The sequence below is a fragment of the Zingiber officinale genome, chromosome 1B, assembly GCF_018446385.1.
Source record: "Zingiber officinale cultivar Zhangliang chromosome 1B, Zo_v1.1, whole genome shotgun sequence".
Classification (NCBI taxonomy): domain Eukaryota; kingdom Viridiplantae; phylum Streptophyta; class Magnoliopsida; order Zingiberales; family Zingiberaceae; genus Zingiber; species Zingiber officinale.
In genome coordinates this window covers 39,867,822-39,894,683 of record NC_055986.1, presented here as the reverse complement: position 1 = coordinate 39,894,683, position 26,862 = coordinate 39,867,822, and the positions used below count along the sequence as shown (strand labels likewise).

The following is a 26,862-nucleotide window of genomic DNA, read 5'->3' as shown; positions in this document are numbered from 1 at the left end:
CCAACTCATTTGAAAAGTCATTCTTGAGTATCTAATCGAATCAAATCGAAATAATTAAAATCAAATAAATTAATTTTTTAAATTAAATAAATTAAATAATTTTTTTAATAAAAATTGAATAAATAAAATATAAATTAATTCGGCCGAAAATTGAATTAACTGAATTAATTAAAATTTTTAACAATAATTGATTTAATCAAAATTGAAATTATTTTTTTTTAAATAATGATTGAATTATAGGAGATTTATCGGTTCACTTTTTTATATTTTAGTTTATTTGATTTAATCATTTAAGGAACTAATTAACCAAAAAAAATTAATTTTTGAGGAAAAACAGAAATGATCAAATTAATATTTAAAATTCAATAAGTTAAGTTGATTTATTCAGTTTAATTAACCAAACTTTTGCTCACTATTAGCCATTTAGAATTAGGACTGCTGTCAATATGTTAATGCAGAGCGAGCTGGTTTCATAGAAGAATTTTAAGATGACTCTTCTAAGATTTTAGAATTTTTAGACAATCCTTTCTAATACTTTTTTCGGTAAATTAGAGAAAAATTTCTAATCACAATCACAACTTTACATGCACTCCCCAATCACAAAAAACTTTGTTTCCACTCCTTGCATGTAAAGTATTACTTGTTTCAATTACCCTACTTTTTTAGAAAGTGGGGAATATTTGAGATATTGTATTGAAAGATTTATTTGACATAATCATTTTCAATCCTCCCTACCACCTAACTCAGTTTCCAGAGTCGCTCGGCTACGCAACTTTCCCAGCTTGGCCTTCCTGACTCAGTCACACAACTGCCAAGTACTCTGACTCTACCTTCCCGACTTGGTCAATGAAACAACCTCCCAGTCAGTTGACAGTTCAACCTTCCCAGCTAGCTGGGTCTTCCTAACTCGACCTCCTGACTCAACGTTCCCAGTTCGATAGTTCATCCTTTTCAGCTCGACCTTCTCAACTCGACAGTTCGTCCTCCGGACTTAACCTTCTTGGCTCGTCCTTTTCAATTCCACCTCCTTGAATTCAATAATTCAAGTCTATCTCACTAGATCAGATAAATCTGAATTTTAAAATAAAAGAATTTTCTAATTTTGCTAGCACCGAAAGTCAATAGCTACATAATTCATTTTCTTCAACAAACATATACAAATAATTAGCAATAAATAAAAGAAAATGACTTGCCAAATGCAATTTTTGCTATTTATTATTCGTAAATTATAGGAATTATCTCACACTCAATACTCAAAACTCAAAACTAAATTTGCAATCAAAACTACTACCCAAACTATGAGTGTAAACCAAATCATCAAGGGTGACCAAGAACCCATCTTCATCTAATATTCTAACGCTTGATCGATTTGTTTCTTCGATATCGATCGTACATGCTCATGAACCAACCAAATCAACGACGATAGAAGGCTCAACTGCAATTGCTCAAATGATCACGAAGGTCATTCAACTAGAAAACTTATTAGCTCTTACACTAGCATAAAATACTTAAATCGAAGCTAATAATAACTATTTCATCTAAGTGTATAAAAGGTTTTGAGGTCTGATTGCTGAATTTTTAGAACTTAAAAACAATTCTTCCAAAAGCTTTGAACAAGCATTGGCGCCTTCCAGTGGTAGCTTCAAAACAGCCACCTTTCTTGTAGCATTCTCAGCTTTGTTCCAGCTCTAGCTTGAGTAGCCTGCCCCACTTGTTCTTCACATTTTGGGTTAAAAAAAAACTCAAGAAAATAATTTTGGATGAAACTACAATCAAACAGTAAAGAGGATACTTGTGCCGTTCAAGCAGCTTTCATCAACAACTTCAATGTAACGATGATGCTGGAGAAGGTGATTTCAGCAGCTTCTTCAAGGTATCAACGATACTGGAGAAGGGCGGACGCCGCCTGGGATCACTGCATGAGAATAAAGCATCACTGCCAAAATGATCAAGCACTTAGAGAATGTAATCGCCAACCCCTTTTGTGATTAGGTGATGACGGTTTAAGCGAAATCCATAATGCATGTATAACCCAGAGCTCATAGTCACTAAACCACACAAAGAAGACTAATTTGTGTGATAATCAGAACGAGTTAGTACTTAGTAGGCATAGGTTTGAAATATACTATTCACACACCCAATGCATAGATTTACGGTATGTTCGGTTCATAAGAATACTATTGTATTTCCTATCATCCTTCGTAGTTAATTCCTCACTTCATTTCAAGGAAAACTTATTGCAAATATCTAATCTTGTTCTGTTCAATTCTTCAAGCGGTTAGAAGAAAGACCTAAGCTAGAGATCTAACTGACAGATTTTTCCTATTGATCAGAAGAAAATTTAATTATTGTAAAGATGGTTGCTATCATCCTTCTTCAAAGAATACAAGTTCCTATCTCATTTTTTGTTCCTAGGAATCAATTTCAATCTATTTTGCCCACTCAACAAATTTGAAGAATTTGGAAGATATTCACTTGCGCAAATAATAATGGGATGGAAGCTCATAAAAGCATAAGAGGAACACCACTTACTCATCCCAACATGATTCCATTAGCGCTGCTAAGACGGGACAAGTATCTTGAGGGATTGCCAATCTTCTATTCTGAAAGGCAACTGCTCCAACAACCTGAAGATTAGAACATTAAATTTCCAACCATATTGCCAGTTAGTAAAAGTAAATACAAATTATTGATGGATGTGTCTGTGTATGAGTGGCTTGAGAAGAAATGCAACAATAATATTCAGTAGGTTAGAATAGCTGAAAGTAAGAACAATAGATGTTAACTACCTGTGCAGGGCTAAGGCCTCGCCAAGGTTGTTTCATTGACAAAAGTTCCCATTGTTGGGGTTGCAAGGTTGCAAACATAGTCCCATATTGGAAACACATGGGAAAGATCATGGGTTTATAAGAGAAAAGATATCTCCATTGGAATGAGGCCTTTTAGGGAGAGCCCAAGAGCAAAGTCATGAGGATCTAGGCCCAAAGTGGACAATATCATGCTATTGTGGAGATATCTAAATTCTTTTCGATCCTACAATTGGTATCAGAGCCCGGACTGCCAGAAGGTTTAACCGCTGACTGTGCACAAGAGCTATGGTCTAATTGAGCCATGTGGGTACAATATTAACCTCGAACAAAGAAAGTGGAGGCTCCTATGTTCAGATCAAGAGGACCAGACACCAGGCAGGAAGTCCTAGTAGGTCGGGTGGACCGAGGGGCAGGAAGACCTGGTGGGTCGAAGATCGGACGTAGGATTTAGGGAGAGCCCAAGAGCAGCCCAAGAGCAAAGCCATGAGGGCCTAGGCCCAAAATGGACAATATCATGCTATTGTGGAGATATCTAAATTCTTTTCGATCCTACACCCATAAGATCACCCCAAAGCTGTAAACATCACTCTTTTCATTTGATGGTTCTCCTCGGAGAAACTCTGGCGCCATCCATTCAGGCTGTAAAATGACAAAAATCATCGTGCCAACTGAAATCGTAGTATGAAAAAGGGATCGCTCTAGATGATGTGTTTTCTCAGTGTACTTAAACCAAAATACAAAGCCAAAGAACATGTCGAATCTGGCATGACCCATGTGTTCCTAGGTAGGTTTTCTGCCAACGAACTGACAGTCATAAGTGGACAAAGTGCTGCTGAAATCATTACTTTGTAACTAGAAACCATGTGAGTAAACTGTGACAAACCAATAATATATTTTGTAGTTTATGTATTTTGTTCAGTCCTAAATCCCATCCTTTGCCTTTCTCACAAACAAGAGTATGTCGTGGTTAAACCAACTACAACCTAAATCCTGCTTTCTATCTTTCACAAACATGGCATTTGCTGTAATAAGATGGGACGTCTTGTAAAAACAATTGAGATCATAAAAATTCCAACAATCAACCAATAGCAGTAACGGTACCAGCTACATCTTCTCCGCCACTTCAATGTCCCTTACACCAACTACACCATAAATCCTTCTTTTTATCTTTCACGAACATCACATTTACTGTAAGATGGGATGTCTTGTAAGAACATTTGAGACCATAAAAATTCCAACAATCAAACAATAGCAGTAACGATACCAGCTATATCTCCTCCACCACTTCAATATCCCTTCTCTTCTCTTCTTCAATTGCCTTTGTCTAGAGGGTGTTCTGTAGGATCCAAGCTGGAAATGGTGAAAATGAGAAGTTGGCTAGATGACTGTTTTCATTTTTTGATAAAGTCAGCTTGATCTGACTGAATTCATTGCATTGCATCCAACTTCCAGCAAAATTTACATATCTTTATGCAATTTCTTCAAATCTTCTGGTTCTCCTAGCTTCTATTTCAATCTCCCATAGGGTTTCCATTTATAGACAATGAACACATCAGTCCTTCTCCATCCCAATCCAATTCAACTAATTCTGATTAAAATTATCTGAAATTTCAAAGCGTGTTCCTAACATGGATAGCTACACAATTTTGTAAGGGTTTAGGTATTTATCAATATCAAAGACCATAAAATTTGACTCAAATTAAATAAAAAATATTAATGACTGATTAATCAAAGGAAAATAACTGCTTACTGTGCCTGCAACAGATTTTGATGATATGAAAGTGTTTGCCTTGAATCGCGATAATCCAAAATCACAAACCTATGAAGATTAGAGCAATGGATATGCATTGTAAAGACGGTTTCAAATGAAAAAATATCCAACAACCAAGCAAAGCTTGAAGAACCACAATATACCTTCACTGACCAATTCTTGTCTACCAAAAGATTAGGAGACTTTAGATCCCAATGGACAATTGGTGGATTTAGACAATGAAGATAGTTGATACCTTTGGCCTACAATTTGTATGGGTCATGCCACTAGTGCTGGCTTTGAATTAAATGAACACTAAACAATGAGCAAACGGCACAAACCACATCAAGTGCAATTCGCAACCGACGCCTCCTGTCCAAAATTTCTCCTGGAGCTGCTCTATGTATAAGACGGTACAGGGAACCCCTGTTTTCAGACATTCATTTTAAGATGCAAATATTAACTGAGATAATGACTTTGTTCCTTTTAATAACATGATGTGTTACAGGGATACCTTGGCAAATACTCTGTAACAATTGATAAATGTGGATGCTTTGTGACAGCTCCCATGAAAAGTACAATATTAGGATGGCGGACTCTTTTCATTATGGCAACCTGCAGTCATGAGAAAAAATAGACACCCATTTGAAGGATTATGAAATTTATGTCAAACAGAAAAAAAAAAAAACACTAAATATTGAAGACTTTTATAAGCCATATGATGCAATCATAAAGACTTGATTCCCGGCATAAGATGGCTAGAACTTGTATTCTGATGAACCTACATAGAGCAGGTCCATATCATATTATTTTAGGATGCAGTATTTTTCTGACTGGGTATATATGTTTTCCTTAAAACAAAACTTTGAAGGCAAATGGAGCTTAAAATGTACATTATGAGTTTTTTTTTTTAAAAAAATGAGTACCCTATGTTGGCAATGGAAGGTGAAACAATAATTTAGATCCTTTTTTAGATAACAAGAAGTGGAATTTGTGAACACACTTTCCATGTTATTTGTTTAAATTGACATGATCCTCCAAAATGATTACAACAGTTGTTAATTAAAAAAAAAACTAAACTAAACTATCAACATCTTATACTTTCCTGTGAGTTGTTGGAGGGTATCACTTCTATCTTAGCATGTTCAGGATGATTGAAATTCTATTACTTGATAAATCTAACAACAGCACAGTACAATTTATAATCTTTACACACAATTTACTCACCTCCCTGAGAAACTCTTTCAATTGATCATTGTGAAAATCTTGATCTGCAAGAACCTTCACTGCAACATCCTGCAGCAGATAATAGACTTATACATTAAGAAAATCTTGGCATAATAGTTTCGATCAGTATCTTCTTCAAAATGGTATTATCATGACATGACTTCAGTTGCTAAGAGTAAATCTTCTCAGTATGCTTAATTTAAATCCTATTTGTCTTTCAGACTCTCTGATATCTCACCAGATATTTTAATGGTTAAGTTAAAATTGGGAGTAGAATAATACAGCATGGTTGAGTTGTCACTGTTTTGTTCCTATATTGCATAGTGCAAAACATACCAAGTAACTTAACAAGCGCCTAACTGCGAACTTGAAATCCCCAGCCACTAGTTGCCATGTATCAAAATTTCATGATTTAAGTTCTGTATACAACCATCGCTCGTTTTGCTAAAGAAAGCTTACATATATGGTGCTCAAGTTCTAAGTTTTCAGTCACTAAAAAGGGTTCTACTTTCAATAGGTGCAGTGCAAGGACTGCTATGAAGCAGGTAGACTCAATATATTACCCAAATCAGAATAGAATTTGTTATACAAACATACCAACAATGAGAAATAAATATGGATTGAGATTAATAAGACTGACAATATGGACACTCAATATAAGAATGAGTTGCACAATAACATGGATCAGCACTTGACTCCTTGGACACACATCTATACATGCAATAATCTAAATATTGAAAGTTCCTTATGCCATGCAAGTTGTCCAAACTATTTAGCGTCAGGTACACAGATTTTATCCTTCTATTCAGCTCTATCCAAGGAGATATTACTAGTAGTATTTAAATCAATTAATTACATTATATCATATCAACTAAACTTTTCATGGGAAACCCTCTACCCTGACACCTTCCACTCGAATCTAATTGAGTAGTTAGCTCTTCTAAGTACCAACTTCTAACTAGAAACATATCCATGCCACTTCGACCAATTGTTTCTCATTTTGTCATCTACCAAAGCTACATATAATTGCTCTCAAGCATTTTAATTTTATAACTACTAGAGCTACACAAATTACCCTTGAATATTTTGTTTTTATTTTATATCGTCTACTAAAGCTACACATAGTTGCTCTCGAGTATTTTATTTAGTTTTACTTTATGCTTTATATAGTAAGCCATCTAGGAAGTAGACACATTACATAAAAGTTTCAAGGCAGTATGTTTTGTGTCTGATTATTTTGAAATAAAGGTACACGTTCCAAACAAACCTGAAGACAATGTTCATGAGAAGCATAAAACTATGATGACTCATATACATAATTCTTGAGGAATAGAAAAATAGTTTCTCTATAAAAAATTTCCAATAGAAAAATACCAGCCCCAATCTGCTCCTTAATGTCCAACTCATCCCATGATATCTCAAGCCAATCCATAGCAAGTGAAGGCTCCAGATTCAGATATCTGCGTGCTATCGTAGAATTCCCCGTTTTCTCAGCCATGCTATCAGTTACCTTCAAATTGAATTGTTTGGAGGCTTCCATTTCAGAAGGGACATAATAGTTTTTCATAGTCATATGACTCATATCTTCAATATGAGCTCCTATAAAATCTCTTTGTCCATCTGTAGCATAAATTTCTTCTATAGATGTGTTTGAAGCAGCATTACTGACTCCTGATTCAGTGCAAATATAATGACCGCTTTAACCAATGAATAAGATATTACACAGGACTAAGACCATACAACTCAAATTCGTGAATGAAAAGTAGTTGTTAACCTTAACAGTTGATTTCAGTACTCCAACTGACAAGTATTTTGGTATTAGCAAAAGCCTAATATTCTCTCTCTTTACTATATATACGAATGTGTCATGTACTTCAGTATTGAGAATACTACAATGAGAAAAGTAAATAAATAGGTTATCATGTAAGGATTACAACTTAATTTAAGATAATGAATGCAGAACTGTATTAGATTAAGATGAGGGTGTCAGCAGCAGTAATTAGTCATCTCATTTGAAAAACTGCCGTAAGTGAAAAAATTAATAAATTATCTTGAAAAGGATTACAAGTTGACTGAAGATGATGCATGCAGAATTGTATTAGATTAAGATGAGGATGTCAGGAGCAATAACAACTAGCCATCTTGTTTGAAAAGCTAGCTTAAGTATACTTCCATTTCCTAGAACTCGAGGTAACCCTAAGATTTTCAATGTGCATGCAGAAATTTGTTGTGCTCCAGCCAAAGGCTCATATTTCCACCAAACAATTGTGAGAGAATTACAAAACCTTTAACTTCGAAAAGCAAGAGAAAATTATACTTTTCTTTAATTTTTGAAAAAATAGGATACAATAATTAAACTAGCATAAAATCTAAAACATGCAAGAAGACAGTACCCATATAAAATATGAGATAGCCTTATACTGGTAAATAAAATGAAATCTTTTTGAAGTAGAATGAAAATAATGACCAATTTTATTTGCAGCGTATCTTTAAGAAAATTTGTGGAGTAGGCAGAGAAGAACAAGCTGCATAGTGAGAATTTCCAACAAACGTACCTGTTTGCACTTCATTGAACATCTGATTCCAAGGCATCTCAGTATATGAGTTCTTGAAACCATGCAGATGTGGAACTTGGAACGGGGAGGGCAGTGATGAAAGCAAATGCCCATTAATTGATGAATCTGGTTTACATACTTTTCCTGGTTCCCCAACTAAATCTACCACATACTCCCTGTTAAATTAGAAACAAATAATGTGAATGAAGGATAAAGAATTATCATATGTCCATATATCATCACTAAAGATACTAATTCATCCCACTAATTCCACAGTGAAATAAAGGGAAAAATCACTAATTTTAACAAATGAAAGTTCTTTGTCCATATAATATTTCAATGACAAATCACCACCAAAAGATTAAGAAAAACAAGTGGAGTTCTGACCATCCATCCGAAAAGTGAAAATCTCAATTAAACGCAGGTCTTGATTCTTGTTTCTCCATTAAAAATATATATATATATATATCATCATACTTCCCATTACAAGATCAACTCCATTTTTCACATTGCAAGAACTTCTGCATCAAGTACATCAACTAAATAAAGATCAAACTAATAATTTCTTTGTAAAATGATAACCAGGGAAGGACATGGATTTTATTTTCTTTTTTACAAGTTGAATATTAGAGAAATAACAGTTGGAAAACAAAGAGACAAAAATATTGGAATTTTATTCAATTTTGAAATGGCACCTTATGTTGTAAACACCAATACTCCATAGTTGTTATACATGCATAAACATTGACCAAATGCATGCTTGTAGAATCTTGATAATCTGACAAATACTGCATATAGTCAATGTGTTTGTTCCTCCAACAACAAATTATTGAACCAACATCACATACTTGTTTGCCATTCAAAGCTAAATAAACATGAAACTTCACATTGGAAACAAACAGTTTTAAAGGAAGGCAAAAGATCAAGGTAAGTCGTGAAGCATAAAAGATAAAGAAGTGGCACGTCTTGAGTCATAGAGGAATTCCTTTGGAACAATTAAGGATTCTTTATGGACAAGGACATGAGCTGAAAATTAATACAAGATACAGAGGCACAATTAGCATCTTGAGATTAACCAGAATCTACATTCAGCACCTTCAAAAATTTCCAACATAAAAAATGCCTTTCTTTTGTACATAAGAGATGAGTAGTACAAATGATCACGGATAAAAGATATATCTAAAAACCAACCTAAGCGACTTTTTGGCATCCTCAACTTTCACCAAACAGGAAGATGGAAGTGCAGAAGAACAGTATTTACAACCACGAGTAATACGATATGGGATGCGTATGTAATCAGCCAATTCCTGCATAAAAAATAGAAGCAATAACTAATAAGGTACAACTGATAAAATTGTAGATGAAAAAGTATATCATGTATGGGCACATAATCAAGTTTGCATTAAACTATTCAGTAAGGTTTATAAAACATAATACAATTTTTTTGCTGATATCCAGCTACAAAAAAGTTGTTTATAGTAACGTTTATAAAATGAACTTTCGGTAAGGTTCTATTGAACTTTTTAAAAAACATAATACAATTTTTTTGCATTATTTTCTGATTATGAATCCATTAATCCCATGCTTTCAGAATGAGAAAATGCTTTATTTTCTAACTAAGAGGAAATGAACTTCAACAATTGACTATCTAGACCAAAAAGGGAGTCCGTATACTGATATTTGCCAGAATTGAACAAACTTTTGCTAATATCATGAGAATATTAAGGAAGTATATGACCACATTTTTATCTTGGACAATCAAAATTCTTGTTGATACCATGAGCAGACTAAGAATACAGAAGAAAAGGAAAGTCCATTGAGATTTGATGTTCATAGTGAATTGATCATGTCTGACCACTTAGTTAAGAGAAGGAACAAAATTACCTTGAAAAGAATAGCCCGATGCCTACAGAGTCCTACAGACAGGTTACCAATGGGAATGACAACACATCCTTTCCGTTTCCTAAGTTCTTTGCTATATGATTTCCACAATCGATAAAGATTTCCTCGCTCTGTTTTGAATGCACCCCTTCAAATTCCCATAAGAAATATTCAGATTCAATAGCCAACATAAAGTTCCTAATAATTTGGGGAAGAATAATCACAGGCATACCCCATAAAATCATAAACAAGTTTAGCAAGCTTCTCGACAAGCTCTAAAGTAAATCCCAATGCACAGGAATATTCCAAAGCTCTATCTTCAAGCTGTGAAAGATTAGGGTCAGCATATTTATCAACAAGGATGGCTTCCATCGAAGAATCATTTGGATCAACTGTGTTTAGCGCCATCAATGTGGGTAACCTTCGTCCAACCTCTGGTTCATTGCACATTGCCCATAAGTGGGGATCCATTCCCAAAATGTTATAGAATCCATCTGTTATCTTATCTGAATATGACAAGCAACCATTGACCTGCACAAAAGAATTTTAGTGAGCTTGTCCTGAAAAATACAATTACACTAATGATGGATATCAACATCACCATTACAAGGACAAAGATTTATAAGAACCACATCCCACAGGACATCAAATACGTAAAGACTTACAGATGTATCACATAGCCTCTAGCTACACATGAAAATTAATTATGCTTTAATACATTCCAAATATAAAAGAAAGGCGGAAGACAAGTACTGAAGAAGATAGAACAAGACAGTCTGGAAGAAATATAGATTTACAGTGTGAGAACATGAGATGGAGGTGCAAGATGAGTGGAAGAACAGAAGATATGCTCGTAAAACAATGAAGAGAAAATTTATTGGCAATTAAATAAATCTATTTGATTAAATAAAAGCATTACTAGTAGCCATATTAAATAAACTAAAAGATAAGACTATTATAGTTGGCTGCTCTAGAAGTGGTCTCAATCCCCAAAACTTTTACTTTTGCATGAATTATTAGATATATAAAAAATTGTATTAATTTTATTTTTTCAAATATTATATTTTTTGATATCAATATATTTTGTTATTTATATTATTCTACTCCAATGAGAAGAAATGAAGTCTCGACAAATTGTTGACTTTTTCTTCTTAGATTGTTTTTTAAAGAACTTCGATAACTCTAGTTAGCCGTGTTTCGTTATAAATTTCATTTATAAATTTTATTCTTTGGACGTCCCTTCTAATAAGAAAGAAATAGATGTTTCTCTTTTTGCATTTTGACGTTGAGATATTTGCTTTTAATCGTCTTTTTCAAAGAGTAAGGAAGGTATTTGAGTTTGTTGTGCAACAAAATTAAAGTTGTGTCCATGTCTTCAGTGAGTTATGTAATCTGAAGGTACTAATGATGAGGTTGATTTCGTAAAACAAGGTGACGAGTTTCGTTGATATTAAATTAAGTTGTTCTATGAACCTCAAGGCAAACTTAATCTCTGCTTAAAGGTAAACTTAAGCTCCTCTACTTGTAATCTCCTATATTGTTGGTGATTGTGGTAAGAAATAAGTGGTAAGAAATAAAGATGATGGCAGGGACAACCATTAAAGGTGAAGATGATGAGAAAAGAAAGGTGACAAAAGAGATAGAACAATATTGTAAACCTATAAAAATATCCCATATTAGTGATGAAATTTTTAATGGAATAAAATTTTGTCGGTGATTTCCGTCGGGAACCACTAACAAAATTTTACTATGTTGGGAATTACCAACGGATTATGGTTTCCATAGGAAACCCAAGGGTCGTAAACCCTAGTTCCAGAGGGTTGTCGACAGAATTAGAATGCCATTAGTAATCCCTGACAGAATAGGATTCCGTCGGGAATATCAAACAGGATTACCGACGGAAACACAATTCTGTCGGTAACCTTTATTAGAATACCAACAAAAACACATTCTGTCGGTAAGTCCGAGTGAAAATCTAGGGCACGACCTTGATTTTCTTATGCCCGTTGCTTCTCTTCTTCCCCAATCTCCAGCTACTCCGGTGATTCTCCGATAAGTTCTCTCCGCCCCACCGTCTCTCCCTCTTCCTAACACAGTCAATGGTTGGTGGCCATGCCAGTCGCCAACACGCGGCTGGCTGCTTGACAAGCTGTCAAAACGCGACTGTCAACCGTGTTCTGGTGGCCGACGGCTTGGCGGGTAGTAGGTTATCAGCTGGCAGCATGGTCGACCGCTAGAATGCAAATGACGGCCAGCTCGTGGTTGGTTGCTTGGGCGGCCACCACCTGTTGGCTGCGGCTAGCAACTTTGCCATGGCTAGCAACGTGGTCGGCCGCTAGCACGTGGTAGGTCGCTAGCACATGGCCGGTCGCCAACACACAGCCGATAGTTTATCTGAATGCTAGCTTGGCCAATCGTGAGTCTATGGCCGCCAGCGTGAATTTTTCCTAGGTTGTCATTGTTTGCGATTAATTTTAGTTATTTTTTGTTTTGTAATATACTGCATTTATTGTTCTTCTCCAGTTGGACTATACATTTTTAGGTATAATTTATTAAACAATACATATATGCTATTTATATGAATAAATTTAGATATATATATGTTAAGTTAGTATTTTGATCTATAACATAATATAATCATTTTGTTATTTTAGTGTTGGTATATTTACATTAAGATAATTTAGATCTCATTATCTTTGGTTGAAACATGAAAGATAATATAGTTTGTTATTTTGTGATTTATGTTGATACATACTACAAGTTCAATATATGAGAAAATAAATTATATTTTTAATTCTCAAATTAATAGTTTTATTAGCCCATATACTTTGCAACAAATTGTATGAAATTGTATTTTCGTTGGGTAACAATGTATATGAACCAACCTTGGATGTATAATCGATTAGAAAATGGATTTATTAGAGATGATTTAATTACTGAAATTGAACATTTTGTGAACTTTGTTAAGAGTAATCTAAAATGCATGAATGGTGCTGAGTTACGATGTCCGTGCAATTATTCTAAATATAGAAATAGAACCTTCTGTGATGAAGATACCGTGAAAGTATATATATGTAGAAATGATTTTGTACCAAATTACTACAATTAGTACTGTCACATAGAGCCTTATTTGTATGAACCAATTTGACCTTCTGGTGGTTCGTCATCTGACACAATTGTTATTGGGGAATTATTAATTAATAATATTGCAATGCAATCAATGGTTCATGATGCAATGAATGTAATTGATTATTTCAATATAGATGAAATATCAATACTTGAATATTAACAACTATATTAAATGTTAAAGAATACTGAAAGAGAAGTATGGAAAGACATTCCTTTTGGTCATTTCCAACTATCAACTACTATAAGGTTATTGAATATAAAAGCAGAACATCATTTTTTAGAAAGATGTTATGATGACATATGTCAATTGATGTTAGAATTGCTCTCTGCTAATAACATAATGATTGATAGCTTCTACAGTACAAAGAAATTGGTTAGATGCTTAAGTTTATCGGTAGAGAATATTGACTAGTTCCAACATATCTTTGGCTCCATACCCCTTCGACTTAAAAGCTTCTTGGCTATTTTTCCTTCCAAGTAAGACTTGTAGGTTGGAAAGTTTCCACTACCAATGAACCCAAAAGTTCATTAGTTATTATCCTTTAAATCCTACTCAAGTTAATATAACCTAGCCTTAGATGCCAAAGATATGATTGGTTGATTTCTGAAGGTTGCTTTCTCTTAATAGAGTTAGAAGATGTGCTATTAATTTCTATTTGTTGCATCATTGGAGTTATTAGATTTAGAGTATACAAATTGTCAACGAACGTACCAGAACAGATAACTTTCCTATTTATCTTGATAACACCTTTGTTATCATAAATAGACAGAATATCCATCCTTGTATTGTACTGAAATCAAGTTCTTTCTAAAACTTGGTACGTAAAGATAATTTCTTAAAACCAATATTTTATTCCTATAAACATCTCCCACTGCAACAGCTGCTACTTCTGTAACATTGCCCATGTAAACAGTGATTTCTCCTTCGTGTAGTTGTCGGGTTTCCTGGAACCCCTGCAATTGTTGGTGCGGGTAGCACTAACGGTCTAACTCAGGTTTTGATGAATGACAAACCAGGTTAAGTTAGTTTGTTGTTGTCTAACACTTTGATCGAGTGTGCAGGAGAAGTTCAGATAGGTCGACGGGCTGACCGGATATCTGGCACGAAGCCCAACAAGGTCGACGAGCTGACCGAATAGCTGGCACGAAGTCCAAGCGGGTCGACGGGTTGACCAGACGCTTAGGCACGAAGTCCAGCTAGGTCGACGGGCTGACTGGATAACTGGTACGAAGTCCAGACGGGTCGACGGGCTGACCGGACGTCTGGCAGGTAAGTAAGGTAAGTCACTGGAGGGGAGTGACTACGAGGACGCGTTCCCGGGAAGGGAACATTAGGCGTCGATCCGGCTTAGATCCATTTCGGATATCTAAGTCGAGATCGTGACTAGATTCCGGTCTCGGAAAGACGGAATCTAAGTCATACTCTTTTCTATTAAATCATATTACTTTATTGAACTTTAATTGTGCTAAAAATCTGTTTTACAAGATATATATATTTACCTCGGACTAACTCTATTTTGCAGGAGAAGGAGTTTCTAGAAATAGGAGGTCCGGGCGCCCGGAAGGGATCCGGGCACCCGGAGGTCTAGGCGCCCGGAAGGGATCCGGGCGCCCGGAGGTCCACGCGCCCGGAAGGGATCCGGGTGCCCGGAAGCAAATATTATCCATGCTGAGTCGTCGCCACGTGGAGTTCGCTGATTGGACTTGCCACATCGCACCAGGGCTCCTGGAAGGGATCCAGGCGCCCGGAGCAGCATATAAAAGAAGCCCCAGGGGTGGAGCTTCAACAATCAATTCAGAACTCTTAGATTGCTTGCTCTGCTGCTCTGCACTCCAACGACGCTAACAAAGCTTCGACAACGCGCTCTTGTCCTTGTAGTTTTCCTTCTGTCGGTATAGCTTTGTTTTACTTTTTATTAGCATTTCTTGTGCTGTCTTTGTAATTATTATTTTGAATTGCTAGTACATTGCCCAACGAAAGTACTCACGGAGTACAGGCCTTCGAGTAGGAGTCATCACAGGCTCCGAACGAAGTAAAAACACCGTGTTCATTTGTCTATTGTCTTTAATTCCGCCGCGCGTACACTCGTTATTTTTCGAATCGATATTCACCCCCCTCTATCGAATTCTCACGATCCAACAAGTGGTATCAGAGCCGGTACCGCTCTGATTTGGTGCAACCACCAATCAGACAGGGGGTGAAATATTAACTTTTATTTTTCAGTTTTCAGTTTTATGCTTAATTCCAATCTGGTATTATTATCTGTTTTGGAAATTTTTTTTCGTTACAATTAAATCTAAATTGGTGCAACACCAATTTAGATATTTCTATCATTTTTTCCCGCACTGCTAATCCAAGACCAAGTCTTGGGATATTTTTTTGTCGTTGTTTACTTGTGTGCAGGATGTCTCAACTAGAAGGCTTCAGCACAGTACGTCCTCCCCTATTCAACTGGGATGACTTCTCGTACTGGAAAAAAAGAATGGAGGTGTACCAAAAGACAGACTACGATCAATGGTTCAGCGTCATAAAGGCCTACCGAGCTCTAGTCAACAACTCCGGAAATCCACTAGACCCGGAACAGTGGACTCCAGACATGAAGAAAAAGGTGTCAACGGAAAACAAAGCAATCAACACGCTACACTACGGTCTAACACGAGAAGAGCTGAACCGGGTCGGACCGTATCAGAACGCTAAAGAATTGTGGGACAAACTGATCGAGCTGCACGAAGGAACGAGCGACGCAAAGGTAACAAAAAGAGACTTACTTTTAAATAAAATATTAAATATAAAAATGCAGGAAGGGGAAACGGCAAGTCAACTGCACGCGAGGATCAAGGACATCCTCAACGGACTCCACGCGATAGGCCACCAGATGGAAAACAGAGACTTAATAAGGTACGCACTAAATGTTTTCCCACGTAATAGTTTGTGGGTATCGATCGTAGATGCCTACAAAATTTCTAAAAATTTATCTAAATTAAAGTTAGACGAGCTTTTTTGTGAGTTAGAACTGCATGAACAAACTAATGCTGGAGCCGAGAAATGTGTTGCTTTATTTGCAGGCTCCTCCAAAGAAAAGAAGAGCAAGTCTGAATCTGAAGAAGATTCCGATCAAGATTCCGAAGACGAAGAATACCTGGTGAACTTGGTAAGAAAAATGTTCACCAGGAGAAAAAAGAGCTTTAGCAAGAAGGACCTTCAAAAGATCAGTTCTCCCGCGGAACAAAAGAACGTGACTTGCTTCGGATGCAACAAAAAGGGGCACTACAAGAATAAATACCCAAGACTGAAGCTCGACAAACCGAAGCCAACCAAAAAGAAGGCCCTCAAAGCAACGTGGGACGACTCCTCCACGGACGAATCGGAGGAAGAAGAGCAGAAGCACCAGAGCCACCTCACGCTGATGGCCCGCGAAGCTGAAACGGAAGACGAATCGGGAGATGAATCGGAAGACGGGTCCGAACCCGAATCGAGCCACGAGTCCGTACTCGTTTCTGAAGGCCCGGATGAGGTATATTTCAATTTAAACAAAAAAATTTTAAAATTATTTCCTGCTTAAATAGTAAATTGGTTAAAATAGAAAATGAAAACAAATCACTCCTTGAGGAAAATCAAGACCTCAAGGAACAAATCAAAAATTCAAATCCAACTCAAGATCTAACACTTGAGGAGAATTCATCATTAAAATCAGAAATTAATGTAATGCCCAAAAAATTCTCAAAACTATTTTAGAAATATTCTATGATTTTTCTGGAATTTTAGAATATTTTTATGGAATTTTTAGAGTAGCGGAAGTAGCAAAAATAAATAGAACCGTAAAATAGCCTAAGCGGGAATTGAACCCGAGACCTATTGGGTCCTACGACTCATAGATAGCTTTAGTAACCAAGTGAACCCAGCATGGCCGTGCTGAAGGAAAAGTGAATCAATTAGATTTATATTTGAGTTGGGTGAATTTACCACTTAATATAAATAGGGAATTAAGGGAAGAGTTATTATTTTCTAAACGTTAACTCTCCTCTTCCTCACCCTAATTCCGCCGAACCTCCCTTCTCCCTCATCTCTCGGCGCCAACCACAAGCAAGGTTAGGGTTCCGTCCCAAGGGTCCCAAGGGCACTTTCCGGCGACTACTTCGACACGAGGACGCTCCCCTCCGCGAGAGGAACGCATAGACGCGAGAAGATTGTCGAAAGGATCGTCTCCTCCGGAAATCTAGTGATTAGAATCGTAAGAAAATCCGAACAAGAGGTAAGAAACCCCTCACCTGCAGTATAAGTAGCTTTCGTGTGAATTCCATGTATTAGTTTAGTAATATGTAGACTATCGACACAAAGGATGCGAATTAGCGCATACCAAGTGTTCGATTGAATTGTTTAGCACAGGAAAATGCAACTTAGGCATTTTAGTAGCTTAGATAAATGCAATAGAAGCATTTTTACACCTTATTTAGTCTTGCGTCAGCTTTTATAGGACTAGATGTCCAATGGGTGGGCTCCCTCAGTCGCCTCTAGGTTTAGATAACCTAGTTCTGGGTTTAAACAACCTAGTAAAAGTAAGACAAGAAATAATTAGCTATGTTAATATTTTACTTTCTCAGTGGCACTGTACTGGAGTAGATATCCATTGGGTTGGGCTCCCATAGTCGTCCCTAGGTTTAGATAACCTAGTAAACCCTACTAAATTCGGGACTTGCAAACCCGGGTTTAGTTAGGGATGCGCGCATAGCAAGTACAGTTGTCGGGCCCATCAGCAACATGATTATGTATTTTAATCTATTATGATAACTAGTTTTCAAAACTCACAAATCAGTTGTGTATATAGTTTAACTTCAGTACTAGCTTCGTTTAGTTTAGCTCAGTTCATACTTCAGCTCAGCTCTTTCCTATGATGATGTATGATAGCTCTATGTTCAGCTTTTGTTACACATGCTTTAGATGATAGTATGCCATGACTAGTTTTTGTTTTCCATGTGTTGTACACCAGAATATCATGTCTTAGTATGTTCAGCGCATATTACAAATAACATGTTTTCAAATCATAAATTTGCATCGTTTGCATGTTTTAGTGAGGTAGATGGTTTCTTACTAAGCTCTCAAGCTTACAGATACTTTTTCCTTATACTGCAGATAAAGGTAAAGGAAAGATGGACTAGCGGAGGCTGGAGGGCAATGCAACAAAGATGTGTGTGGAAGAAAAAGGAACTTGGAATAAAGATGCTTGGAATCTAGCAAACTTGAAACTTAGCGTTTATAATTTTAGTTACTTCTCTACCTTTTAGATTGTTGAGTAGTATGAATTGTGTAGTATGCATTGAATTTGATACTAGATAGCACTCTATGAGTAATGTTATGCCTAGTAGTTAATCTCATGTTTATAGAGTGGATGCGTGTGGTTTCGGCATGAACTAGTGCTGAAATCATAGCCCAGCTGCGAAATCAGAAACCCCCAATCGATCAGCCGATCGATTGGAGGCTTCCCAATCGATCGGTTGATCGATTGGGTAGCTATTTTTCGCAAACAGAAGGTCTCAGGATCGATCAGCCGATCGATTGATTCAGTTCAATCGAACAGCCGATCGATCGGGCCTGACCCCAGCGAACAGAGCCTTGCTGAATCGATCCTTCGATCGATTGGCAAGTCTGGATCGATCAGCTGATCGATCCAGAAATTTCTACCGTGCACAGAAGCACGCTGGATCGATCAATGGATCGATCAGGGAATTTACTCCCGCGAACAGAGAGCTCCCGAATCGATCATTGGATCGATTGATTGGCTTGGATCGATCAGCCGATCGATCCAGAATTCTACCCGAGTACAGTAATGAGCTGAATCGATCCGTGGATCGATCGGAGGTCTGATATCAGCTGTGAACACCTAAGTTCAACTCTGGGTGATAGCTAAAGCCTAGAACACCTCCTCTAGCATAGCTACTACAGTTCAAGATGTAGTTTAGACAAGAATTTTAGATTGTTATAGCGATTCACAGAAGAATTTACATCAGCTTAGCAAAACATCTAAATTATTTCAGTTTTCCGCACAGTGTAGTTTAGCATAATGTGACGGTCCGGCCTTACAACTTAGTTAGTAGAAGGCGGGTCGTTACAGAGTGGTATCAGAGCAGTTTCCATACTTCCTACACACACATCAGCATTGAACTTGCAGCTTCCAAGTAAGAACATCTCTCACTTTCTCTATGTTTCTTGTTTTCATGTTTAGATATAACTAAAGCATGCTTGTTTATGATACTAGTTAACATGATAACAATAGTTACTCCAGTATGATTGTGTTAGTCATGTATGTCCTCTATGTCTTTAGAAATGGCACGAGGACGCCCAGCTAGAAGGGCACCAGCTACTGAACCCCAGCACGAGGCAGGCAGTTCAGTGCCTCCCCCAGACCTTACAGCATTAGTGGCTCAGTTACAGCAGCAGCTAGCTGAACAGCAACAGGAAATAGCCACCTTAAAGGCTAATCAGCAGAATACTCCCACAGTCATCCCGGAACCAAACTTAGCGACACCAGTAGTCTTAGAGGTTCCACCAGTCCAGCCTACAGCACCAGTAGCCCCAGCAGCAGGGACACAGAGAGAAGCCTATCTGATCCAGTGGCAGAGAGTCAAGCCAGAGAATTTCTCAGGCACCAGCGAACCATGGGATGCTCAAGCCTGGTTCAAAACACTGGAAAGTACGATGGAGCTTCTGGACTGGCCAGAGTATGAAAAGGTGAAGTGCGCCTCCTTCTGCTTGACAGGAGATGCACGTATGTGGTGGGAGAGAATTAGAGCGAAGCGCCCAGTAAACCAGATGACATGGGCTGACTTCGAGAAAGAATTCTTCGAGGAGTTCTTTCACATGCGGGTCACAAACCGCCACTATGACGAGTTCACTGAGTTTCACCAGGGCAACCTCTCAGTGGAGGAAGCCGTGAAGAAATTCAACAGATTGGCTCGTCTATGCCCTGAACTAGTCAATACAGAAAAAGAACGAGTCCGGTTAATGCTCAAGATGCTGAGGCCGGAAATAGCAATGAACGTGGCTGGCGGCGTTCACAGGCCGCAAACCACCGAAGAACTAGTCAGCAGCGCCCTGACCACTGAGCATTACCAGAACAGTATCAAGCAGCAGAAGCAAGTTCTCTCAGAGTCGAAAGGTCAAGGAGGCTCAGGTACTCAGAAACAGCAGGGCCACAGCTCCCACGGCTCTAACTGGAAAGGGAACTCTAGCAACAAGCGCAAACGAGGATGCCAAAAGGACGACCAGCTAGTAAACAGCCCAGTTATCCAAAGTGTGCTACTTGTGGAAAATTTCACCCAGGAATTTGTCATAAGGGCACACGAGGATGCTTTAAATGCGGACAAGAAGGGCACATGGCCAAGCAGTGTCCGAACAAGGCCAGCTTTCCTCCACCACAGCCGATCCAGTACGAAGCCAAGCCAGCACAGTTGCATCAGATGCAGGCCGCTTTAGATGGTCCACACATCAGCCAGGGCAGATTAGAAGCCCCTTCAGCTACGACCAATGCGAGGATCTACTCACTCACCAGAGAGGACGTAGCAAATGCCTCGACAGTTGTTACAGGTCAGATTAGTATTTTACAGCAAAATACAACTGTCTTATTCGATACTGGGGCAACCCATTCTTATATATCCAGGGCATTTGCCGAGAAGTTAGCAATACCCCCAGAGGTACTCAGTAGCCAGTTTCTGACGACGTTACCTTCAGGAGAAATTATGGCATCCACGCACTGGCTCAGAGCAGTGCCAGTCATTATAGTAGACAGAGAACTCTTTTGTGATCTGATAGTGCTAAATATGACTGACTACGATGTCATCTTTGGAATGGACTTCTTGATCAGATACGGTGCCTCTATAGAGTGTCGTAAACAGAAAGTCGTATTCCAACCTGAAGCAAAAGTACAGTTCGAGTTCATCGGAGAACCCAAGAGGAAGGCCAAGAAGTTTCTCTCAGCTATGAAGGCACAGAGACTAATGATTCAGGATGTAAGGGATTTTTAGCACACGTAGTCAGTACCAGTCAGGACAAGGACCAACAGCTAGCAGAGGTCCGAGTCGTATGTGACTACCCAGCAGTCTTTCCTGAGGAGTTACCAGGCTTAGCACCAGACAGGGAGATTGAATTTGAGATAGAGCTCATTCCCGGCACCAATCCTATTTCCAAAGCGCCGTATCGCATGGCTCCAGCAGAACTAAAAGAACTTCATGAGCAACTACAGGAGCTGCTTGACAAGGGCTTCATACGTCCTAGTCATTCCCCATGGGGAGCGCCTGTATTGTTCGTGAAGAAGAAGAATGGGAGCATGCGCCTGTGTATAGATTATCGAGCGCTGAACCAAGTCACAATCAAGAATAGGCATCCTCTTCCCAGAATAGATGATCTGTTCGATCAACTAAAGGGAGCAGCAGTGTTCTCTAAGATAGACCTCAGATCAGGTTATCATCAGGTGAAAGTTAAAGAAGGGGATATACCCAAAACAGCATTCAGGACTAGATACGGACACTATGAGTTCGTAGTCATGCCCTTTGGCGTGACAAATGCTCCAGCTACTTTCATGGACCTCATGAACAGGGTATTCAGAGAATACTTAGATAAGTTCGTTATCGTATTCATCGATGACATTCTTATCTATTTAGGAACTCAGGAAGAACACGCAGAGCTTGGGTTCCGGACTCGGATACAAATCGAACTCAAATAAAACTTTTAAATCATTAATAACTCAATACAAATCAACTAATCAAGCTTGGGTTCCGAAAGCGTTTTTGACCACGCAAGTAGGACTTAATCAATATTATATACCTAAAGAAAAAATATATTATATAAACTCGAATAAACCAAATCAAAAACCAAAATACAAACCTAAATCAAAAAATTCAAAATTTAAACATTTTAAAACTCAACAAAATATAAATTATCACCAAGTTAATTATAACTATAAAAGAAATAGACACAAACCTAAAACGAAAATTTAAATTAAAGGCCAATAATTCAGGGGGAGGCTCCAGAATAGCTGGCACCTCCAAAACTAACTTACCCGACAAGGTAACCCAAATAAACTAACCAATATTAGTTAAAAAGGGACTCAGTTTAACTTGAATCATGGTACTGGTGAAGTTTTTTGATGATAGTACGTTGGGGAAGCTTAGGCATCGCATGTCTAGAAAGATATGGCTAAAATCTGGTGCATTTGGCCAAGTGGAACCGACCGAAGCTACCTTTAAATGGATCCTAACTAGTTAGACCAAGGTTTAGTACTAAGCTCCGTGGATAGGACTATTCGGAAAACCTCGAAAGGTTGGTTACTTCTAATGACGTCCAAGTGACTCACCAAGCTTAGAAGTTTATCCGAACAATGCATATTTGTTGAGACCAAAGCTAAACCTGAATCTAACACAAGTTAAACCAAACTCTATAATTAAATCTAATTCATCTCATAAAATTATAGGATTCCCTGATTGAAAACTTAGATCGGGTGAGATGACTAAGGATCAAAATAAAATTTCGAATTAAATTTAAATTTTGAATTAAATTAATTAAATTAAATTTCAAATTAAAATAAATTTCGAATTAAATTAGTTAAGTTAAATTTTGAATTAATCAAATTTCGAATTAAATAACTAAAATGAATTACGATTAATTTATTTTTAACTTTAAAAATTAACATAACTTTAAAAATTATTTTAAAAATTATTAAATTAACTTAAAAAATTTATTTTAATTAACTTTAAAAATTATTTTAAAAATTATTTTAATTAACTTTAAAAATTATTTTAAAAATTATTAAAATAACTTTAAAAAAAATATTTTAAAAATTAAATTAACTTTAGAAAATTATTTTTTAAATTAACTTTAAACAATTATTTTAAAAATTATTAAAATAACTTTAAAAAAATTATTTTAAAAATTAAATTAACTTTAGAAAGTTATTTTTCCAAATTAACTTTAAAAATTATTTTAAAAATTAACTTAACTTTAAAAATTATTTTAAAAATTATTAAATTAACTTTAAAAAATTATTTTAAAAATTAAATTAACTTTAGAAAATTATTTTTTAAATTAAATTTTAAAAAAAAATTATTTTAAAAATTAAATAAACTTTAAAAAAAATTATTTTAAAAATTAAATTAACTTTAGAAAATTATTTTTAAAATTAACTTTAAAAATTATTTTAAAAATTAACTTAACTTTAAAAATTATTTTAAAAATTATTAAATTAATTTTAAAAAAAATATTTTAAAAATTAAATTAACTTTAAAAAAAATTATTTTAAAAATTAAATTAACTTTAAAAAATTAAATTAACTATAAAAAATTATTTTAAAAATTAAATTAACTTTAAAAAATTATTTTTTAAATTAACTTTATAAAATTATTTTAAAAATTAACTTAACTTTAAAAATTATTTTAAAAATTATTAAATTAGATTTAAAAAAAATTATTTTAAAAATTAAATTAGCTTAAAAAAAAATTATTTTAAAAATTAAATTAACTTTAAAAAATTATTTTAAAAATTAACTTTAAAAAATTATTTTAAAAATTAACTTAACTTTAAAAATTATTTTAAAAATTATTAAATTAACTTTAAAAAATTATTTTAATTAGCTTTTAAAATTATTTTAAAAATTATTAAATTAACTTTAAAAATTATTTTAAAAATTATTAAATTAACTTTAAAAAATTTATTTTAAAAATTAAATTAACTTTAAAAAATTATTTTTAAAATTAAATTAACTTAAAAAAAAAAATCATAAAAGACTAATCTTAATTCCTACTCATTGTTGGAAACCAAGTGGATTTTGGACAGTGGTTGCTCCAAACACATGACTGGAGATCACACCAAGTTCACTCAACTCACTTACAAAAGCTTAGGAACAGTTGTCTTTGGAAACAACGGCAAACTCAAGGTAATTGGTATAGGTAATATTGAATTAAAATAGATTTCATAATTACAAATGTTCTACTTGTCGAGAATTTTAAATACAATATCCTGAGTATAAGTCAATTGTGTGATACTAGGTATAAGGTTAAATTTCTATCCACATAGTGTTTAATCAAACATCTAGATATCCTACTATAAGCCTAAAAGGTTTTAGAAAAGACAACATCTATGCTATCAACTTAACCACTTCTTCAATTAAGTGTTATTTAACACAAAAAAGAAGAAACTTGGTTATGGCATAGGAGAATGCCTCACACCAACTTTAGAAATATAAGCAAATTAAATGGACTAGTGAGAGGCTTACCAAAATTATCTAACCTAAATTCAACCATATGTAATGCTTGTCAACAAGGTAAACAAACAAAATCCACTCAAACCAACCAATCAGCCACAATCCAACTCAATATTAGAACTTCTACACTTAGACCTTTTTGACTCCCATGGAGTCAAATCCATAAATGAAACTTATATTGTTTAGTCATAATAGATGATTATTCTAGGTTTACTTGGGTAAAATTCTTAAAACATAAAGACGAAACTTTTGAAATCTTTACAAACTTTTGCAACAAATTGAAAACGAAAAAGATCTTAAAATTAAAAGAATTAGGAGTGACAACGGGGGAGAATTTAAAATCATAATTTTAACAAATTCTGTCTTGAAAATGGCTACCATCACGAATTTTCGTGTCCTAAAAGCTCCCAACAAAATAGAATTGTAAAAAGAAAAAATAGAACCTTACTAGAAGCCTCTAGAACTATGTTAAATAAATATAACTTACTTAAATATTTTTAGGCAGAAGCTGTTAGTACAGCCTGCTATGTGCAAAATAGAACAACATTAAATAAAATACATAATAAAACCTTCTTTGAAATATTTTATAACAAACAACCCAACATAAAATATTTTAAAGTATTTGGATGTCCAGCCTTCATCTTAAATACTAGAGAACACTTAGAAAAATTTACCTCTAAAGTAGAAAATGGAATTTTTGTAGGATATTCTCTAAACAGTAGGGGTTACAGAATATATAATAAAATCACGTTAAAAATCGAGGAAGCCACAAATGTAAAATTTGAAGAAACCCAAGGACAAACTCAACTTCAACCTATTGAAAATAATAATTCTGAAGAAACCAATCAATCCCTAGACTATGAAGAAGATGAACACACTCAAGAAAATCAATCCCCTAGAACTATAAGAGTCAACCCTAACCATCCAACTGATCAAATAATTGGTGACCCAGACCTAAGGGTTCAGACTAGATCATCCTTTAGGAACCTAAGTCAAATTTCCCTGATTTCAAAAATTGAACCCAAAACTGTAGTTGAATCCCTACTTGATCCAGATTGGATCATCGCTATGCAAGAAGAACTAGCTCAATTTGAGTGTAATGAAGTTTGGGATCTAGTACCACCACCTAAAGATAAGAAAATAATAGAAACAAAATGGGTATTTAGAAACAAATTAAGTGAAACTAGGGAAATTACTAGGAATAAGGCTAGGCTAGTTGCCAAAGGGTTCAGTCAAGTTGAAGGACTTGACTACCATGAGACCTATGCCCCAGTAGCCAGATTAGAATCCATTAGAATGTTACTAAATTATGCAGCCCATAAGGGATTCAAACTATATCAAATGGATGTTAAGTCAGCTTTTCTCAATAGACTATAAAAGAAGAAGTTTATGTAAGTCAGCCTCCTGGGTTTGAAAATCTAGAACACCCTGATTATGTCTTTATGTTAAAAAAAGCATTATATGGACTTAAACAAGCACCCAGGGCATGGTATGAAAGACTAACATCTTACTTAACATCCAAAGGATTCAACCAAGGTCAAATTGACCCAACCTTGTTTGTTAAATTACTAAATAACGACATATTTATAGCACAAATATATGTAGATGATATAATATTTGGTTCAACTAACTCAGACTTTTTAGAAGAATTTATTAACCTAATGGAACAAGAATTTGAAATGAGCTTAGTAGGAAAATTGACCTATTTCCTAGGATTACAAATCAAATAAACAAATGAAGGAAATTACATTTATCAACACAAATACACTAAAGAATTACTTAAAAAATTCAGAATGGAAAATACAAAAGAAATAAAAACACCTATGGCAGTAAACACAATCTTAGACAATGACCCAAATGGAAAACCAGTGGATCTAAGGTATTGTAGAAGTGCAATAGGTAGTCTACTTTACTTAACTGCAAGCCAACCTGATATTTTATTTGCAATTAGTATGTGTGCTAGATACCAAACCTGTGCTAAAGAATTCCATTTGACTCAAGTCAAAAGAATTTTTAGATATCCTAAGGGAACAACAAATGTAGGAATTTGGTATCCTAGGACCGATAACTTTGAATTAATAGGGTATTCTGACTTAGATTATGCTGGGTGCAAATTAGACCGTAAAAGCACAAGTGGTGGATGCCAACTACTAGGCCCATCACTTGTTAGCTGGTTTAGTAGAAAGCAACACTGTGTTGCACTATCTACAACTGAGTCAGAATATATAGTCATAGGAGAATGTGTAACCCAATTATTATGG

The 26,862-nt window shown here is 35.7% G+C and overlaps 1 protein-coding gene across 1 annotated transcript; it reads right to left on the bottom strand.

Moving 5' to 3' along the window:
* Window positions 1–1,450: 1,450 nt before the first annotated feature.
* On the bottom strand, window positions 1,451–10,827 carry LOC122037977 (serine/threonine-protein kinase CTR1-like). Its single transcript, XM_042597493.1, has 18 exons — window positions 10,801–10,827; window positions 10,456–10,754; window positions 10,227–10,371; window positions 9,534–9,649; window positions 8,310–8,518; window positions 7,162–7,455; window positions 7,042–7,054; window positions 6,754–6,781; window positions 5,788–5,856; window positions 5,075–5,175; window positions 4,902–4,986; window positions 4,725–4,823; window positions 4,561–4,629; window positions 3,366–3,449; window positions 2,790–2,837; window positions 2,533–2,627; window positions 1,793–1,915; window positions 1,451–1,716 (listed from the first exon to the last, which is right to left on the bottom strand). Exons 1-17 carry the CDS (start codon window positions 10,825–10,827, stop codon window positions 1,825–1,827), a joined length of 1,872 nt encoding a protein of 623 aa, XP_042453427.1. The 3' UTR covers window positions 1,451–1,716; window positions 1,793–1,824.
* Between the last annotated feature and the right edge of the window lie 16,035 nt (window positions 10,828–26,862).